Consider the following 21,754-nt stretch of genomic DNA (forward strand, 5'->3'; position numbering starts at 1 on the left):
GGGAAAAAAATCTACCATTTCACGAGGAATTGCACTTTTAATCTTCTGATGTGAAAATAATGGAAGGATGACCGCATCATTGTTGATTAGAAGATGTTACTGAGTAAAGGAAAAGTTGGTAAGTTTGATGGGAAACTTTAAGGTCCTGATGAACTGAATATCATAAGTAAAACCACGTGTTTGTCGCAGTTAAGGAAATTCTAAATCAATTAAAAAAAGGTAGTTCGCGATGTTTACTCCGGTAAATTATCGCTAGCGTAAAGGAAACCTTAAAATATTACATACGTGAGATGGAAAAACTTGACATGGCTGGAATACACAGAGCAGTAATGAAGCTGATTAAAAGTGCAGAAAGACTGGCTCAGGCTGAATACGACAGAGTAAAAGAATTAATTTTGACACAATATAGGAATCACAAGTCAGCAGTTGTGATGGAATTTGTTACCACATTGAACAGAACTCTGTAATAGGGGTTACCTTGGCTAGCACTCTTTCCCCTGTGCACGCCCTTATAATCACAGGTTGATGCTGATAGAAAAAATGAGAAATTACAAGAAGGCGTATTCAGCCCGCAAACGTCGTAGATGGATCTTGAAACTTGCTTTATCAGGAAATGCTCCAAAAGAGAAAGTACAAGGAGGCGTATTCGCCCACTTAAAAGATAAATCAGCACGCAAACATCGCGATCTAAAACTTGCTGAATCAGGAAATGCTGCAAAAAAAATTCCTTGAGGCTGAAAAAGCGACAGGTGAGTGTTAAACGCTTTTTGTCCTATTGCGAGAAGACCTTTTGGGATGCGCATTGACTTAGAGTTTCATGACACTGAATTTCGAGAAAATGGAAGGCAGGCATTTTACCGAGACGAGAATTTCGCGATTTGGCTAAATTCAGTTTACCGTAATTTTGATTTACTCATAATTGACTTGGCTTGATCGATTTCATTTGAAGCTTTGAATCAAATCTGCATTCTACACGGAAGAATTCGATAAAGTCGATTGGATTTAAGTTTCCGATAAATTTTCATCAAAAGGTATCGTAAACATTTGCAGATAAAAATGATAAACTTTGCGCTCGCGGAAACAATAAACGCGTTCCAAAGAAAGCTCATTTGAAAAGCAAAAAGCTGAAATCAGGAAAGCCGAAAACAGGGGTCTTGGGAAGCCGATATCAAAATTCGGATAAAAAGGTAGTAAGATTAATTTTAATCCAAGTTCTGTGTCTATTTTTGTTGTTGTAGTTATTGTAGTTTTTCTGTTAAAATGTCTTTCGCCCCTTGGGTCCCTAATCGCATTTTCGTTTATAATTAAACCAATCTATTTTCATTACTAAAAACCCGAACCAGCCACTGTCTTCTTGATCTTTAACCTTCCTTCCGTGTTTAATGCAATGTCACAAGTGCAACTGAAGCATTGCACACAAAATCTCTTGTGCCAGCATACTTTTCTAAGATCCATTTCATTCATGAATCTGACGATAACATGAATAAGTGTTCTTAATTTGTATCAAAGATCAGTTGCCGAGGAAAAAAATCATTGCCGTCATATTTTGGGTACTTTACCCTAAGTTACCCAGGCAAAACTCACGAATCAAGCACGCGTGTCTGTAAGTGTCTTTCGCTTACACCGGATCATGCAATCTCCAACCAACCAGGAACTCATCGATCGTATCTTGAAAATTATGCTCCATGCACTGAGCATTCTTCTTTTTTTCCTTCTTCTTTTATTTGACAGTGAAGGTTAGCCGGCTTTCATGGCTGGTGAAAAACTATCCTTTTGTCAGTTGTTATTGTCTGGGATAAAAAAAAAACCGATAGGGTCAACCAACAAGTTATCAGTAATGCTCTTTCATTTGCTTCGATGACAGAAGGATAGCTCAATTTAACAGACGTAGCTCAAGTGATGCTTTTTTTTAGAAAGAAACGAAAGGAACTGTTGATTTCCAGCTCCTTTTTGGGTTTCCGCCACGATACCCATTTTTTAGAATCAAAAAGGCATTTGTAGAAATATTTCGATTTTGCCTTTAGGGATACAAATTTTTGTGACAGATGTCTTGCACACTTTACGAACAACGATATTGAAAGAGTCATGCGTCTAAACAGAATAAGGAATGAATGATAAATTTCAAACTCGTTCGACTAGACAAGACGTCGATCTTATTGATTTAGTCTCTTGGGTGGGATAAAAAAAATCTGATTCTCCCACGAAGAATCGTACTTTAGACATTAGCAGTGACCGCACAATCCATAGGTCGGACGAATTAAAAAACTGACGAAAAGGACTCCGTTTTGTAGGTTTTTATAAACATATACAAGTACGCACATGAGAACAATCTTCGCAGTGAGGAACACTATTTAAGGAATAGTGAAAGTAAGACCTGAACAAAATTCAGGCCTTTATACAAGTACATGGGTCTAGAATGAAGATAAAGACGAAAGGAGTGTGTTAATGGATATAGATGATTGAAACGAATTGCATATAACAAGATACACACGCGTAGTACCTGTTTGGAACATAGGCAGACCTTTTTCACTCATCACACCTTAATAATGCCAGACAGAATGAACAATTTTGACAGGCCTTATTCTACCCTAAAATTATTCGTGAGCCCACCCACATGATCTTTCCAAGTAACTCTTCAAACCTTAAAGAATGCCATAAGGTTCACAGTTCATTGGAGCAGCTGGAACATCGCATATCAGGTAATATTAAATTTTCAACTCCGGATGTTCTGATTGGTTCACTCAACTCCTGTTGTCAGCTGTGAAAAGCTGAAAATTGTTGTCGAAAGTATTCAAACCTTCAGGATTTAATGAAGTTTTGTTTAAACAAGTATTCCATTCGGGCTTGTCAGATACGAGATTAGTTATAGCCAACTTAGTGCTATGCACCGTGTTGGCTATTTACCATCTCATATCCAACGCGCACTCATAGAATAATTAGTAATTATTACCCAACTTCACCAGGTATACTACGAATAACTCGTTAATCGCGCGAGTACAAATATCAAGCCAATTTGGTTGGTTATTTTGAAATGTAACTGTTTCGTTTAGTAAATAGGCGTTGCCTATGATGACAGATATATTTTAATTAACACAACTCGTGATTGACATTCATTCCTCACAATGATTTAAAGTGTTAGCTTGTCGTGATTTAAACCAGTTTTTCAGAAGAATCAGTAACAGAGAGAAGTCGATTTTTGTCTGTTCGCTTACTCGAATCTGCTAACCTGAAGTGAGAAACCTGTTTTTACGACCCTCCACAGAAGTAAGTCTCCAGTCATGTTTTCTTGAATTTTGCCACGAGATTAAGACTAAATTTTCGTTTTCTGATTTCGAATTACAAATGTATTTCTCTTAGATCGAATAAACTTTAAAGTTTGGATAATATTATACGGTTTGTGGTGGTCGTCTGAGCTGACCAGTTCCGAGTAAGGAAACAGTAAGGAAAAAAACCTGTTTAACCGGTCGGCAGCGCCTGCTGCACTTCATTATCTGCCTCGCTTTCCGCCTTTTTAAGTGTACTGTTAGATCTATTTTACAATATGCCGTGGCTGCGGTGGCTGCTTGGCAAGACATCCCTGAATATTTGTCATCCAAATTAGAAACTATACAAAGGAGAGCCCTTAAGGTAGTTTTCCGGGTGTTACTTATAAGGAAGCCCTGACCATATAAGGAAGCCCTGACCATATCTGGCTTCCCAAGCCTAGAAGTCAGGCGAGAAACATTAAGTAGGAAGTTCATTGCGCCATGGAAACTCCGCCCTCAAGCTAATGTTTATAATGTTCCTTATAATCTTAGATCTGGGCGTGAAAAGTCGGTTCGCCAGGAGGCAAGAACCAAGAGAGCTAATGACTTTATACACCGAATGCAAATATGGCGTCCAATTTGAATTGCCATTGTTCTGGACTCACTAGCCTCGTCTTCACGTGGAAATACAAAAGGTTATTACATGCGTGAGAGGCTAGTCAGTCCAGAACGATGGCAACTCAAATTGGACGCCATATTTGCATTCGGTGTATAACTTTTGGACTTTTAGATTAATTATTACGTAGACTATACATTACTATACGTTATTTAGATTTAACAGTTTTGTAAATGATACCGCCTGATAATTCAGTTTGTACATAGTTTCAACTGCAAAGAGTGGATTAAACGCGCACAAAATAAGGCAGCTGGTTAATGAAGAACTCGTTAGACATTTTAGGACTTAAAGGGCATATGTCGTAAAAATACTCAGCCATACTAAACACCAAACCGTCTGATAAGATATATATATATTGCTTATATTTCAATTTGTAGAGGAACTTACGACGTAAGTTCGCAGTGTAACGCCATAACTAAGAAATCAGGATAAACCACTAAGCCGAGAAACGTGTTTTGTCTTTTTAGGGAGACACTGTATCTTGAGGAGTTGAATATTTTTAGGGCTGTTATTGAATCGAATATTTTACGCTGGGTCAAATAGCTTTCGAAATTTCTAGCGCCAGTGGTTTGGGGTTCATATTTTGTGAACTTGTGATTTGACAGAGGCGAAGAGAAAAAATGACCTGAAAACTTTATTTGCATGTTCCAAATGAAGATTTCCAAATTATGCGGAGAAAACTGTGGCCTATAAAATTTCATTTTCGACGTTGATAAATCTTAGGCTCACGTTCGTTTGTATAAAAAAGTCGCAATACACAACAAGGTTTAATTTCTTTGATTACACCTGTGAAGAAAGAAAAAATCGGAGCTCCCTGTTTTTTGGTTAAATATATACTCTACTTGGTACTTGTTTAACCATGTAAATGCCAAAAAAATAAATCATAGGAAAACGCAACAAATTCGTATAACTTAGGCACAAAATTTTTTTTTTAGTGATCTACGAATTGAAATATTTAAAAAATTGATTTGAATAAAAGAACCAAAAAATGAGACAAACTAGAGAAGGCCCACTCGACTACAACTCTTGCCGTATCGTAAAAGTCCATAGGTACTTCTAACGTCTGAAAATAAGGAATGAAAACAGAAGATAATCAATGTATATCGTCGGCCCAAGATAAAAGAAGATCTTTCGTGCGAAGTTTACTGGAAATGAAGCACCATTTTTTGATGCAATTTCAAACTGCACTATGCTCCCAATGTTAGTCAAATCCCCATGAGCTTTCCGGAATCTTAAGAAGCTTTAAGGGCTCCATTTTTTCTTAGAGAACCTTCTTCAGTTATAGCCTGTTTAGCTGGCAGTTTTGTTTGCGCCTATACAAACGACTTCTCACGGCTCCGCTGCTTGACGCTTCAAAGCGCAAAACAAAATCGCCAGCAACGCCGGCTATTTCAGTTTGCTCGTTGAAACTGCTAAGAATCCGTCGTCCTTACAATCAATTTTATAAACGCATTTGAGTCTCGTGCAAAACAGACCTTTCACTGAAGAGCACTTTTTGTGAAGTGGGCTCCCTGTTAAAATATTGTTATTATTATTATTATTATTATTATTATTATTATTATTATTATTATATTCTCTAAATGAGCTGTGATGAAACCGAGTAGTTACGAAATGTCAATTTAACCCTACCCCACCAATGAAAGTCTTCAACTTACCATCATAACCTCCAATGATTGGTTTGCTTATGATAAAATTGGATTGAATATTTTCAGAATCAATCGTGGTTTTAATCTTTTACGTTGATGAACTCTTTTACTAATTTTATTAGGATAGAACGTAATCACACGATTTAAAGCTCTCTCTGCTCCTGGAGCTTTATTCATTTTAGGCTCGTGCTTCATAGCTGGGTCCTTTTGAGGACCCAAATCAGTCTCACTTTGTTTGAGCCTCCCCAATCCCCCCTCCCCTTCATGGTATAAACGAGCCTGATAGAATGTCACATTTCTTAATGTTTTTAATTCTTACCTGATGAATCTATAAGCACCAAATAACACTAAAGCCAATGCACCACATCCAAAAGCAGTATCATCTTTATATCGTCAATTGCTTCTTGACTCATCCTCCCTATCCACATGTAATAAAATCTCCTCGACTCTGAATTGTCCATACGAACGCGTCGGAGCTGGTTGTGCATAGGTCATGAATCCGCCAAACTCTTGGACATCCAAAGCAGTCTTTATTGTTTTATTCACTGGCACATTTGGCTTATCTTGGAAATGGCTGTCTCTTGTTTCTATGTCTTCTTTTGCAATGTACATTTGTTGTTGTTCTCTCTCTCTCTCTCAATTCCTCGGACAACCTTTGAAAGTCACCTGTGAATCCTCCCGCCAGCATGTAATAAGCTTTAAGTGTGCGCTTCATTTCTTCTGCGGTTTTATTCGAAAACAACGCACTTTCTCCTTCAAATTTCATTTGCATGGCTTCTTCGTATCCTCTAGGAGGAAAACGAAGCGTAGTTTTCCTCTCTTCAGAGAAATTTTTAATCTTTGAACAAACGGAATCTTCCCAATCTTTATCAGATTCATTCCTTTCTACGAAGGGCGCAAACATCGACAAAGTCATCTCGGTAATGTCCTCCACACGTTCCTTTGGCGTATTAAACGCGTTTAATTTAGCTTTCTCGTAATGTTTCAATGTTTTCAATGGCTCAGTCTTGTACACCATGGACACCACACTCGTATCCAATTTTTCTGTAATTAGGACAGAAATTGCAAGGTTTTATTCAGTTTTTAATGCATTAATCTGAGCGTAGACCTTACGTTTCATACCCGGGGGCCTTAGTTCAACTCCGTTAAGACCTCGAAAGGCCTTAATTCCAAAACAAAAGCAGTGAAAAATTTGCGATAGACAGTACATGAAACTGGTCACTTCAATCTCCAATGCCGCGTACTCCAAATATTCCCTATTTCCAATTTGCGGCCGGGGAGGAAAAGGGCGGACTTTTAGAAGTTGGGCATGTTAGAAACTTTAAGTTTTCGACGGGAGGCTTTAGAGAGAGAGGGAGTCTTGTTGTCATTATTATGCGGACAAAGAGACAAGAGATGTCACCACTCAGTCGAGCAGTCGTAATAGCTTACATGCTGATGAATTGAACCTTCGTTGATTCCCTTTTTTGCTTTGCTTTGTTTAGTTCGCTATCTTTTGTTTACCTGTGTTCATCGGACCACAGAAAGAAAAAAGTTGAAAACTAATTCTTTTGTGATTTTAGACATTTCGTTCAAGTATTATATTATCGAAAACAGCAATATACGCTAAATATGTTGTACCTATCACCAGGAAATCTTGTAACGGATTAAATCCTTTTTCTGTGCCTGCTATAATGTTTTGCACCGTGTAAACAGGTCCAAGCTCGAAGGACTGAAGGGAAAAAAATCGCTGAGCACATTTTTCTGGGGAAACTGAAGTAAAGAAAGTAAAAAGAAGTTGTATAATAAGGAAACCCCTTTTGGACCATGTTTGCTGTAAATAGTGTCGGTGGACACTATCGGTGGATATATCAGTGGACATGTCGACCGCTACTCGGCCGACATTCGGTCGATATATCGATCGAGTGTTGGCCGAGTATCGATCGAGTACTGGTCGAGTATCGGCCGATACTTTGGCCGATTTAGTCTCGTCGACACTCGGCCGATACCTTATCGATACCTTATCGATACTTTACCAATAGTCTGCCGATACCTTACCGATACTCAGTTGATACTCAGCCGACTAAATGTCGGTCGAGTCTCGTTCGATATGTCGCTCGTTAATTGCCCGACGATATCATACGATATCTTACTTTTGAGCTTCGATATAAAAGTGAACGTCGAGTTTTATCAAGTTTTATAATCAGGAGAATTATCGGCTTGCGAGAACAAATTAGCTCGCCGATAGTTTACCTGTAGTCGACCGATAGCTCGCCGACAGTTCACTGGTAGGTTACCGATAGATCATCGACACTATCGGCCGACACTCGGCCGATATGTCAGCCAAATAGCGGCTGACACTCGGCCGACGTATCGGTCGAATATCGGCCGAGTATCGGTCAAGTATCGGCCCACATACCGATATTGGACCGATACTGGACCGGCACTCGGCCGATATTCGACCAATGTGTCGGCCGAGTGTCGGCTGCTACTCGGCCGACATGGGAATATTAGTCCTATATGGATACAATCCAGCATTTGGTGAAGTGTCCTTAATACAGTTTACCTGTACCCAGGTCTATTTCTGAACGGAGAGGGGCATGGTGATTGTAAAATAGGGATTAAGTGTCTTCATCGTACAAAATTTGTATCCACTGGCGACATGCAAAATCCTCCAGCAGATGTATAGATCAACAACTAGGAAAAGCACGAAAGTTAAAGCTTACGCATATCGTGTAGAACCACCCAAATCAACATTTCAAGTTTGTGGCTGTTGAATTTAGTTAAGAGTCCATGTATCGTCCTCATCGTTACACAGTTTTCACGATGCTTCAAAGACATCGTAACCTCAGTCTTACGTGCTAGGAAAGGAAAACATTATTATGTACGACTCTTATCGCCAACAATTGACATGTCTGTTCTCGAATCATTTCGCACGATCGACCGACTGGCCGAGTGAATTAAAGAATGACTGAGAGAATGAAAAGGCTGACTGAATGAATGAATGACTAAAATATCGACTGACTGAATGTCTGACCGCAGTCTGACTTAATGAAAGAATGACTGTGTGATTGACCGACCGGGTGACTGACTAACTGACTCATTTACTGTTGACTCACTGACTTATTAGCCAACCCTATGGTTGACCTCTCGACTGTCTTATTCTGAACGAATGGATATCGAATGAATTTAAATGAGTTAATCAGCTGTTCTTTGGATGTTGTATTCGTTGCACGTTGCAATTTAGTGATAAAAATTACTAAACTTTTCGGCAAAAAATCAAAAGCGGCAATGGTATCGAGAAAGCCCCATTCGGTCTGTAGCAATGCGCAGTCACCCTTACCTACAGAATTCTTAACCAGTTGTCCAAGTGAATCTATGACGTCGTTGTTGAACCGATTTCCAACCTCATGTTTCGAATTGAGATCACGGCAAACATCAGAAGATGTCAGTTTCCTTTGACGGATTACCAAACTGATAATCACGTGAGCTACACACAAACCCCAAAGAAGAGTCTGAATAAGGATTTCAGTTTCAGCTGCTCGATCAAAAGCAAATAATCCTGAAACAGGAAAATAGTTTTCAAATAATTATTTAACGCAACCATTTAACCTTTTAACCCCCAGAAGTGACAACGCCGTGTAACATTTCCCTCTGATATCTATACTTTAACCAGCAAACCGGTGAGAAGAACACTTAAACTTATCAGGTAGGAATAGTTATCTTGATCTAACAGCAAATTCTCGTAACCAATTTAAATGGAAAAGTGTAGCAGCTAGAGGGGAAAATAAACAATCAGATCATAGGAGTTAAAGAGTTAAGATTTGAAAGGAATGATAAACGAAATAAAGGTGAAAAACGGAATGGGAGAGTAAATGGGATGTTTGGACGTAGCATCTTGAAGATTTGAGGTCTGTATTTCTATAAAATCTTTTCTTGTACGATGTCTGCTGAGATATTAGAGCGATGTCAGCATCTGAACAATTGTACACTTACCCTTCTCCTGACCAACATTAACCTTAACTTGTTATTAGTTAACTGTTTTTGGGTTAGGGGAGGGGTAGATCTGAAGTTGTTTAGATACTGACATAGGCTCGATTTCGGCCGCTCTCTCTGGTCAGGTCTTTCTCGTTCCTCTCTTCGGGGAGGAGCGAGGGCTTCGGTTCCCGAACAGTGGCTGGTAATCGAGCCTCCTACTGACACCGACCTGTAATAATAATAACTGACTGAATTGCCTCACGACGCTTGCAATCTTACGAATTTTTTGGGCCAGCCATTCAGTTTTGAAGATGAATACGCAATTGTTTTTTAGAGTTACTGCAGCAGCTTTTATAGAAGTTATCAACAAGATCAGGTAAGAATTATCTGATCTTGTCGGTTGTTTGTGAGTGTTCAGGGAGTTATCTTTGTTAGTGGAAAAGTTTGATCGATATCTTGCCTTAGTTTCTTGAAATAACTAGGCGCTCTTTGTTATCCAGTGAGAGATGAACAAGTGGGTCGACACGGGTAATACCTGAAGAAGCTAATGTCAGGAAGGTGAAGAAGGTACAAAGTTGTGATCTAGCAAAAAGCGGTGAAAAAATTATATTATTTTTTCTTAGCCTCTATTTCCATTTTGTTGTATATTAAGCATACACTCGCGTACACTGCTTTATAAAACTGAGTCATTATTAGTCTTATCATATATAAGGGGCAAAATTACTGAATTGGATTGGTCAAGACGGAGGGAATTTTTTCTTAATTTTTTGTAATTGCGCCGGGCAAATTACTTAAAAATGATTGGCTGAAAATCGCTTAGCAACGGCTGCCAAGGTAAAGAAATTTTTGTTTTAGAACAATGGCGTCCCGTTTTGCGCGAGATCAGTAAGAAAACATTTTGCCCCTTATATTATAAACAAGTAATCACATGGTTCCTCGTAAAATTAAGGATTAATATCACTTCTGTTTTCGGAAGTTGCAGAAATTGCCCTCGTCGCTGCGCGACTCGGGCAATTACAGCAACTTCCGAAAACACGCGTGATATTAATCCTTAATTTTACTCGGCCCCATGCGATTACCCATACAAAAAGATATTTTTCTGTTACTTTTTAGTATTATCACAATTTTAGCAACCAGCGAGGCAACTTCTAAACTTGCACTTAGAAGAGATGTACTTTGATCGTTTAAAGAAGTCGCTTATTTTCCAACTATTACCGCGGGAAGAGAAATTATGTTGGGGGAGCAATTATTCCTGACAAATAAATCTTAAGTTTAGCTATTTCCATCGCTGTATGAACTGTTACAAACGCACCCGTCTTCCAACAGACCATACGAACCGCGAGAAATATAAGATCAAATCTTACAGGAGAACCGTTTCGTTTGAGTTACCTTTGAATTTTTTCTCGGATAGTCTGAATCCAACAATTGTTTTCTCGTCGCATAATAGCGGTCCAAACAGGACGTACAGCAAAAGTACAACGTATAATTTCATCTTTGCAAATCCACGCAAATTCAACTGGACGAAATTTTCTCATCTAATGTTCCATTATCCTTTATTACGTCATAACTGTTTAACTTTGCGTGTGCACGTGCACGCGCGCTTTCATCAAATTTATGTGTCTGACAACTAGACGCATATTTGGGTTCTGTCCTGGTGTACCGGTTCACAAGGGAATTACCATTCAACAACAAACATATGAAACATATGTGTGAACTGCGGTTATGAGACGTATATGAGAACGATCCTTCGCAGTAAAGCACTATTTGAGCAGTAGTGAAAATCAGACCTGAAAAAAATTTCAGGCCTGTACGGGATTCGAACCACTGACCTCTGCGATACTAGTGCAGCGCTCTACCAATTGAGCTAACAAGCCAACTGGGAGCAGGCCATCAAATTAATTCGATATAAACCCGTAGATGATAAATCAAACAACAACAAACATATGAAACATATGTGTGAACTGCGGTTATGAGACGTATATGAGAACGATCCTACGCAGTAAAGCACTATTTGAGCAATAGTGAAAATCAGACCTGAAAAAAATTTTGATTTATCATCTACGGGTTTATATCGAATTAATTTGATGGCCTGCTCCCAGTTGGCTTGTTAGCTCAATTGGTAGAGCGCTGCACTAGTATCGCAGAGGTCAGTGGTTCGAATCCCGTACAGGCCTGAAATTTTTTTCAGGTCTGATTTTCACTATTGCTCAAATAGTGCTTTACTGCGAAGGATCGTTCTCATATACGGAATTACCATTGTTCTTTCTTTGTTTAGGAGTCATTGGTTAGCTGTTGTGTATTGTTCGGTCTTTTGTATCGGCTCTTGTGAACCGGTACACGAGGACAGAACCCATATTTGCGTTCACTCGGGCTTTCTGCTGGAAAGAAACTGTTTTTTTGTGCCTGCTTTTGTTCATTCTACTTGATTCTCGATCACGTCTACATATACGATGAGATTTGCGCTTATGCTTCTTTCGATTAACATTAGATGGTTCAGTCGGTACGGCATGTTTCTCAATGAAAGGTTGACTCTTAAGTGCTCGCTCACTAAGAGATCTCTCGTAAGGTATTTTACCTAATCATTTTAAGCAACATATGGCAATCTGCGGTCTTTCCTTACACTTAGGTAGCACGGAAAGCCGTAAAACTCTTGAACAAAAGCTCATCTTTCAAACCGGTAGTCTAAATCCCACAGGGATCAACGAACGCTTTTCATTCCACTAATTTATTCTTATTTTTCTCGTTGCCATGTTCCCACCAATAACGTAGCTCCATTCTCTGCCTTTAAAAGCACACACAACCCACAATTCCTCTATTCGCTCCGACGAAGGGCTAACGCTCGAAACGTCAGCTTTTGTAATCGTTACGGTGGCCAATTTACCACTTCAACTTTGTTGATATATCCAAATTAGTCCTTTGCACTGAATTGCGTAATCTTGGTGTACATAATGTCCTAATTGTCTGGATCGGATCATTTTTGTCAAATAGAACGCAGTTTGTTAAAATAGGTGGTACCACCTCGGGACATGTCACACCTGGGGGTGGTATTCCCCACGGGCCCAAATATACCCCCTTGCTGTCTGCAGTACTTGTTAATAACCTGGCCAGGCAATGGAAAATCAGGGCTAAATATGTCGACGACCTTTCAGTTGTAGAGATTATACCTAGGTGTTCCACTAGTGTCCTTCCGTTCAATCGAGCTAACGACCTCCCGGTTAGCTCAATTGGTTAGAGCGCCAGATTGTGTTGTGCGGGAGGTCGAGGGTTCGAGCCCCGGCCGGACCAATACTCATGGTCTTAAAATAAACGAGGAGAATTTTCTACCTTTCTATAATCAAGAAATGGAGAGATATTCTAGTCTTCTCGGATAAGGACGAATAAACCGTAGGCCCCGTCTCCTGCAGGGTTAGGGGTAGGAGACGTTAATTTCCCACGCACGAGAGTACTGTATGGTGGATGTCCTCCCCTGGGTGGGATGGGTGGGTGTTGGCCCTCTAAAGCCCCACTGAACAGTGGTCAATTAACCTATGTACCTATGTATGTATGTATTAGATACAATGTATATATGAAGTTCGTGCATCATACGTATGTATGTATTGCAAGAGATATTTACACTTATGCTAGCGAGCCTGGCCTGCGCCTTAACCCTGCGAAGTGCAGGGAGATGTTTATCGACTTCTTGCACTATAAGCCGTACCATCCTCCTTCTTAACAGCTTTCTGGGTCTGAAATCGAGTGTGTCCACAAGTACAAGTTGCTTGGGGTGTATGTTACTGATAATTTACGCACTCTGAGAACATTGTTCATAGAGCTCGCAAACGCCTGTTCGCACTGGGTTGTCTGAAGAAGTCAGGTGTTTTGGAAAGGGAGTTAGTTATGGTGTATTCCAGCCTGATTTGTTCAGTGTTGGAGTATGCCTCCCCAGTTTGGGAAAACCTGCCTGATTATCTTAGCCTCCTAATTGAGAGTGTGCAGATAAAAGTCTTAGAAATAATCTTTCCTGGGTTTCCCTACAGGGACGCACTTGTGCTGTGTGTTCTCTGCACTCTCTCTGATCGGCGTGCCACTGCATGCACTAAGTTTATCCAGAGAGTTCAGGACACTGGTGTCCTTGTTAACTTGCTGCCACATCGCACAACTGTGTCCCATGGATACAATCTTCACTCAGGCACTCTTAGAGATGATCCTGCTATGGCTTTTACTTGAACCGTCTCGATAAATTTATTACATATAGATATTCTTAGTTAAATGTTTCATGTTTTGTATAGATATGATTTGCATCCTGACCACCTGTGTAATTTAGCTGTAAGCCACAAAAAGAGAAATTAAACTGATTATTATATTATATTCAGGTAGACTACAGAAACAAAAACTTCATTGCCAGAACAAATAAATGCAATAGGAGGATGTATGAAGAAATGGAAGTGCTATTAGAATGATTGTTAAGCTCTTACGAAGGACTACCTCTTGAAAGGTTTTTTTAGGAGGTCTCTTAACATTTTCAAGTCAGTTGATAAAACCAAATTATCTTGTATAAGAGCTAAGTATTAAGCCAAAGCACTTAGTGGCAAAAATAGGAAAACACGCTACTTTTACACTGGTTACCCTTCCGGATGATCTTTCATGAATTTGTAACTGAATTAATAGCTTGCTTGAATAGTCCTGACTTCATTTTCTTCACTTCAAAAGGCGCTTCTGGCTGACACTACTCGCGTCAATGCGCCGGTATCTACATAGAAAATAAACCTCCATCAAGGTTTTCAGTTGTCTCCCCTTGTAGCTTCCTTGACTTTCCTCTAGAATCAACACTCGATTGGTAAATATTACTTCAGTTGGAGACCTTATGTGCCTGCTTCCACAGCTGCCCAGCGGTATCTTAAAACGGACATGTTCGTTGTCAACATGGGATGGTTGACAGAGCGGGTCATTGAGATGAATACGCATGCGTGCTGTGTCGAGCCAGGGAAGCTTGGAGCGGTGCAGAGTGACGGTTGTAAATTGTGAGTCACATTTAGTCACAGCTGCTTCTTCACCAAAAATAGCACCACGACGGGCTGAAAATGAAAAAAACTCTTTTGATGAGAGTTGAAATGCACACGACCGCGAGGTGAGCGAATCGAGGCAAAACGCAGCAAAGGAAAACAAAGCAAACAGAAGCAACATTCCACCTCGTCGCTTAACGAAGACTAGCAGTATGGCAGTCCTATGCAATTGAAAGTCTCCAGGATGACTTTATATCTTGAGACAAATGATCAACCATTCATTATTAAAGAAGAAAATTATAAAACCAGTTCTTGAAAAGACGTTTCGTATAAAACCAGATCCAAATTGTGATCCAACTCAATGGACTTGAGCAAGCATCCTAGTCAGTTCAGTCATACCTGGCCATCTAAATAACGCAGTTTTTTAATTAACCCTAAACTTAATTTCCTGTTTCTTGCAAAGGAAATCTAGGCAAAACGAAGCCAAGTAAAGGACAGCACACAAAAGCAACAACAACATCAAAATTACTTCCACTGATTTTAAATCGTCCTCTATTTCCGCCCCAAATGTTGCTACGCAACTGGGCGCATGCCAACATCAGGAGTTGCTCTTTCAGTAGACATGTATGTAGCTCAGACTCGCCAGGCATAAACATAATTACCTGGAACTTTCATTGTTATCACATGCTTCACAGTCCTTTTCCGGGCATCAGTTGCTTGACACAAGTAACGCCCACTATCTTGAAACCGAGGCTTAAACGCGTAGCTCAACATTCTCCCTTGCGTACGTGCTATCACCACGTTGTGCCTGCTGATGCTGACCTGTATCGGCGGCTCACCTCCGTGAAAAACACATTTTAACTTGATTAGAATGCCAGGTGGGACAAATATCGTGTTTGCACTGGACATTAACAAGTCAGCAGAGAGTGGCTCTGGGAAAGAAAAGAAGAAAGATTGAAGTAAGTAACAAAAATAGTCTGTGGAAAAATGATGTTATTCAGTGAATAACTCAAGCAGACACGGAAAAAGTGCTCCGAGTGTCCCAATGAAAGTTGAACCTTTAACCTTCTGATAAGTACTTCGGATGCTTTACCACTGAGCTAAAGGAGATTCATGGCAGGCTGTAGTCTTTTACATTTTCTTGTTTGCCGTTTTGATGCTTTTTAATCAGAACCCGGAAACCTAGACTCAACAAGAGGCCTGTTCCAACAAGCCTCAAAACGGGCATCGGTTTAAAAACATGCAAACAAGGGCGAGCGAAGAGCTTACTTGCTTGTGTTTCCTTTTAGTCCTTTGTGCTGACTTCTTTCAGATTTAGCATGATTACAAAATGTATTTGCAGGGTTAGTCGGGTAAAATAGATCCTTAAGCTAGAGTTTGTCAGTGGCATCCATGTATTTTGTCATTTACTTACCAAGAGGTTGTAAGATTGGCTTTCCAGCTGAGCGAGTTGTTTCATAACGACAGAAGAACGGAAAGTACACATCCGGTAAATATGTGACTCTGAATCCTTTTGGTCTGCGCACTCGGGCAATAACTACGTTACGAAAATCCAGCACAGACTTATTCCTCCTCACTGTCCTTGTGCCACAACCAAAGAGTGGAGCCTGAATTCTAATCTCCATGTCGCTTGCGTTGTACGTGTTGCAATTTGATCGGATAAGACTAATGTGCAGTTTTTCTGGCTGTAACCATGGATACACAAGTCTGCTCAGAGAGATGTCCATGGTATTTGTCCCACACTTAACCGTTAGACCGTCTGATTTCATATCATGAGGCCCTTGGATGAAACATGCATAAGGAACTGGTCAGTAATTATCGCGGGGGGGGAGGGCAAGGGATTTTGGCCGTGTCACGATGTAATTTAACTGATTCTCCCCCCGCCCCCATAAGGGGCTGTGATATTTTTAAGATTTCCCTCTTTGGGAGTTAACCGGCAGTCATTCTCCCTAAAAACCATATAACCCTCCCACCAAAATCCTCCGCCCTCGCACGTGATAAATATTAACACTAGTTTGTCAGTCTGTAAATCTGTCTCATTCTGTACCGTAAAATACCTCAGAAAATGCACTTAAGGAAGAGTCATTGGACTTATTTCGGAAATGAATGAATTTTTAGTGGGTGGTATTCGTTAAGTTAATTGATATATGAGTTTATAATAGATTCAATAATAGCTAATGATTTAGTATAAAATAAGATGTACATAGCAGTTCCGATAAAACATGCCTTCCAATAGATTTGAATTTTAAAAGTATCTACTAACAGGCACAGTTTTAGCGATCTCTATGTTATACTCGATCTGCATCGAATTTGTTCTTAATATCCGTAAAGTTTAGAGTGATCATCCACCTATCTATGTTCGCCTATGGTAATTAAAAAGTGTCATCCCCTAACTTTCTTACCTGCCTTCCTCAAATTAATTTTATGCTTTATTTTCTTTCCTTTCGAATCTGTTGCCGTACATTCGTAGGAACTAAAAGCTTTTCTCTGAGTGGTCTTGATGGTAGCGTACAAAACTGTTCCCCTAACCTCCACCCCGCGTAGAACTCTCTTCCCTCTCCTGGTCAGTTTGATGTTGACCGGAGGGTCTCCACCCTTAAACATACAAACCAGTCTGACGTCAAATCCTTTGTACGTTTTGACCAATGGTGGACTACTCATGGATTTGTTCACCGTCAACGGTTCTACAAAAATATTGAAAGTGCATGATTAGTAAAAATCTATTTTTCTAACATTTCCGAGAATATATATTTTTACAATATCACACGATGTCGATTAACAGGTGGAGATTACAAGTTTGTTTAAGATTCGTGGTTTTTAGTGACCTAAATGATAAATATGTCCAGCGATGTTTTTTTGTCAACCTTGAGATGAAAATTATCGTCAAGATTAGACTAGATTAGACTGATAAAGTCTATTAGCCTTCTTTTATTTTGCTAAACGTTAAAAAAGGCATATCGAGAGTCCCTTATTAAAGTAGTCCTTAGCAAAAACCTGACAAACTCTTCACCTCTGAGCGCAGTCTTTGTCACCTTATCACGCAACAGTGTTGTTTTCCTTTTGTGAAGAAGAGTTTGATGCGTGAAATTAAAATACCAGACAACGGGTACGAAAGTAGTAAAAACATGTTGGAGGAATGATTAATTAGCCTGCAAGCAAGCCTTCATTGGTATCGTTACACGAGGAGCGAAAGCAAGCTTTCATTGGCACTGTTTTCAGCTTTCATTGGCACCCACGAGGAGTGATGCCTACGAGTATCGAGACAGTAAGTGATACGAGCGCGCGAGAGGTCCACCAGGGTTCTGTTTAACCCAGACCCCATACAGACCTCTAACCTGCTATAATCTCGCGGGTGCTATTTCGTTAAACATAAATAGCTTTCATAACGAGTAATTCATTACCTCTTGTGGTAATCACTTTTGGGTTGTCTTTCAACGAAATCGATGACACTTTCCTAAGATTAGGCTGACAGTGAAAAGGGAATAGAATATCTGGGACCCTTGTTACCAGTCTTCCTGGCTCAGGCCTCAACAAAGCAATCAATACGTTGTGATAGGCAACGCCACCCGACGAATTCATCCCGACTGTTTTGCATTCATTGTATTTTGTTTTCACTTTGATGTGTGTGAAGTTCACGTGATATGGTCGACAACTGCTGTCGAGAAGATGCATGTCAAAGGACTTGGGGTGTAACCATGGATACGTCAAACGGTCAAGAGTCAGTTGCATGTCATCATGCGCACAGGTGATCTGTTTTCCAAGGAGTGAAATAGTTGATGTATCTAAGACAAACAGACAAAAAAATTGATAAGGGAGGGGGAAGAAGTTTCTAGAGAAACTGTGGTGCTGCGTCCAAGGGAACTGGGGAGGGTGAGCTATTACGAGGAAAGTTGTTCGTATTCTCAACTGAGTTGAGAATGCGAATTGGCCACCGAAGAGAAATTCTAGAGGTGAAGTTCCGAGCCTTGGCCCTTCATCATTCGTTCTGACGAAGGGCTACTGCTCGAAAAGACAGCATTAAATAAAAATAAAAAGATTAAAAAAAATCGTTCACCTTACAACCTATGAAAGAGACTTATCAAACATGAACAAAGTTTACAGCAAAAAGAAAGCAGAGAATATAGATAATATTACCCGAATGAATTTATATCTGCCACAATGTAAGATTACTTGATTGAGAATTTAAGAGTTAAGCTCCCTTATATAATCCGTAATAACAACACAGTTATACTGGCGACAAACATTCCCGCCATATCAAGTAAACGCTTACCAATTTTCTTCAACTGGATTTCGTGCATGACTTCCTTGCGATTTGCATCTTCTGCCTGACAAGTATACAAACCAAAATCGTTGTTTATTTGCCCGACTGTGACCGTTACAACTTGGGTACCATTTTGCTGTATGGCTACAATTTTCCCGCGGTGAGAAATCACAGCTCGCACGGGATGGGCGCCATATTTGAACGAACACCTCAACTCCACTGGTAATCCATAATAAGTTGTAACCTCTTTGGGACTCGTGCGGAGTTTGTCCAGTTGTAGCGGAGCTAAATGAAAACAATACAAGTAGCTTTCTTGAAACGGAAAGAACTAATCATAACATTCATTTCATTTTATTTTATTTTTGTTTTTCAACATTTCCTCTCGTTTTTGCGTTAAGGTGCTCTACCTTTAATCCCTTATGAAACCCAGAAGAGGTCGACTCATAACTGTGCCTTACAATATCAATACAATCAACAAATATGCGATACAAAGAGACAAAATGCCACTATGGGGGTGCTATCTTGATGAAATGCCAAATTCTCTTAAATTACTTGCATGGAAATATTTGGCAACTATAGAAGAGAAAAGTGATTTTAAGACCATAAGAGAAAGAAAGCGGATGAGAAGAACAAGATAGATTGTGTAACTGTCACAAACATTGCCAAACTATTATGGATGTCAACAAGGGTGTCGTCGTTCGGAAATTAAACCAGAAATCCTCCTTTAGCTGATACCTTTTGCCTTTTCCGGTACTTATCGGATCCTCGCCATCAAAGACAAATTGAATGAAAGGTCAATAAGCCAAGGCCATTTCGACGCAGCTGTGATTTATATGGTCCACCTTAACTCTACTTCTCAGTTAGAACTAAGGCGTTTTTTTTTTTTTTTTAAAAAAAAGTTCATTAATTACCTGAAACATGAAGAATTTTGTTCCTGTTGTAAGTACATCGAACACCAACTTCCAAGTCTGGGATGTGAGATACCAGCTGTCTAGGTCCAGTCTCTTCTCGGGCAATGAAAGTGTTAGTGAAAATCACGTGATTTTGCGTGACCTTGACCTTTGTACCGCATTCATAGTGCGATGTTCGTATGAACGCATGTGAGCTGTTTGCAAAGAATGGCTTGCAGTATTTCTCCGCCAGATGCATTTCCAGTTTAGAAGAAAGGCTTTGCCAGAGATACGACTTAAATCTTATTTCAAGTTCGATGAAATCTTCCGCACACGTCACGTGACTCTCAATGTGACGCCGCTCTGTTGAATGAATTTTAGGGGAGGTCATTACATTAGTGAAAAGGTGAAAAAACGGAAGATAAAAGTATTAGTGATAAGCGCATTCATACCAACGACACCTCTTACACCACACAGAGAGATTTCCCCACAGATTCAAGCACCCTACAGTATGGAATTGGCGTTAAGCCATCGCAGGTTCTTTTTGTTCTAATTCCTTTCTCTCCTTTTTTGGCAGTGTTGCGCATGCCTGAGTCAGTGGTTTTTTTTGCTTCGGAAGGCGGAGATTTAGATTTGAATGAGCCACAATGGTTCCGACTCGTTTTCTTGCAGATTTTACTCATAGAAAACTGCCTCCTTTACCACGTTTTCACTAAAGCTAGACTAATCAGTACGCGCGGAATTGATGCTCACGCATAATTCCTCTGCGCATTCGATCTTCAATCGCACAGCCAGCGCATGCGCTATCAAGCAACGAGAACCATCTGAAAGCCATTAAGGGATTACTGGACATTTAAGTGAAATTAAACAATATTCGCGCTGTGGAAGAAATCAAAGCTACAGGAGAGCATCCTCATAACAATGCTGGCAGGAAATTCACTTCGATTTTCCGTCACCTTCCTGAAGTGAAGGAGGTATGTCTAACGACTTGCGAATAAATACTTCTTCTTTTAATTAGGGCACGTAGCATTTTGTCGGGTCGTGCACAAAAACACTCAAAGCTGTGTTTTTTTTTCGTATAAATCCTTAATGGAAAGTTAGTGCTTTAATGAAACAAAAGAAAGTTTTCGTTGAATTTTTTTCGCTTGCGTAAGCTAGATTTTGAATTTGAACACAGACCGCGAAAAGATTGATTTAATGCTTTCGAGCACAAAGATATGCGAATATTTCATGATTTAAGGAAAAACAGAGCAGCTTAAGCTTAAAGTCAATGTTACAAGAAAGCCATGCCACTTTCTGGATTCATGTTTTAGGAAGTTTAACACAAATGGGTTTACTTTTTTTAAACATTCAACATGTTGAAAATCGACGAAAAGTTAACATGTCAAAAAAATTCCGTACCTACTTTTCCTGAAAACACGTTTGAGTTTATTTTTAGACTGGCTCAAAGTCCTGGCTCGAAGGTAAATGACCTGCTAACGAACATTTGTAATAGATCAAATGGAGAACTTTGCGAAAGTGGGTTACTTGATCGAATGTGCCTTTCTCACATCATACATTCTGTTATCCATGTTCATTTCAGCCCTAAATTGTCAATGAAACATTCTTGAGTTAATAACAGCTAGGTAGTATCGTCCCTTTCAAATAGCCGGAGTAAAATTGCATGATGTCTGGCAATAAAAAGCCTGCTGTTTTTTCATCTGAGATGAATTCTCAAACTTCTCTCTCGCCTTCTTTAAGCCGGAATTTAACTATTCAAGATCATTTTCAAAATTTCCTCAATCTTGGGGATTTCCATACAGACGGTAGTCTCACAGGGAGACTATGATAAAACTCCCAATACGCAACGTTTATCAGGTGAAATATACCGGAAAACTATTTACACGTGATGTAAACAGAGAGAGAGAAAAAAATACCTGCCAGGGAAGAGACATATATGAAAACAAATATGAAAAGAAGAAGCCATTTGCCACGCAGTGCACTGGTAAACATCTTGGTGTGGGATGGACGGTCTGATAGGAGAAAGCTCTGCCTCACAGCTTTGCCGCTCACGTAATACAATAATGCTAAAGTGGAAACCGGTCCACGACATAGTTG

At 39.8% G+C, this 21,754-nt stretch overlaps 1 protein-coding gene and 1 pseudogene across 2 annotated transcripts; both read right to left on the bottom strand.

Annotated features, from left to right (window-relative positions):
* Positions 1–4,536: 4,536 nt before the first annotated feature.
* On the bottom strand, positions 4,537–11,062 carry LOC148735448 (uncharacterized; annotated as a pseudogene). The gene is made up of 6 exons (XR_015998609.1): positions 10,889–11,062; positions 10,060–10,106; positions 8,890–9,108; positions 7,188–7,319; positions 5,887–6,617; positions 4,537–4,984 (listed from the first exon to the last, which is right to left on the bottom strand). The product of XR_015998609.1 is annotated as an uncharacterized LOC148735448 (transcript).
* Positions 11,063–13,698: 2,636 nt separating this feature from the next.
* LOC111323825 (uncharacterized) lies at positions 13,699–21,728 on the bottom strand. The gene is made up of 8 exons (XM_022927264.2): positions 21,574–21,728; positions 19,679–20,020; positions 18,777–19,052; positions 17,908–18,288; positions 16,909–17,190; positions 15,921–16,286; positions 15,169–15,438; positions 13,699–14,578 (listed from the first exon to the last, which is right to left on the bottom strand). Exons 1-8 carry the CDS (start codon positions 21,647–21,649, stop codon positions 14,202–14,204), a joined length of 2,370 nt encoding a protein of 789 aa, XP_022782999.2. The 5' UTR covers positions 21,650–21,728; the 3' UTR covers positions 13,699–14,201.
* Between the last annotated feature and the right edge of the window lie 26 nt (positions 21,729–21,754).

Source organism: Stylophora pistillata, chromosome 3, assembly GCF_964205215.1.
Source record: "Stylophora pistillata chromosome 3, jaStyPist1.2, whole genome shotgun sequence".
Classification (NCBI taxonomy): Eukaryota; Metazoa; Cnidaria; class Anthozoa; order Scleractinia; family Pocilloporidae; genus Stylophora; species Stylophora pistillata.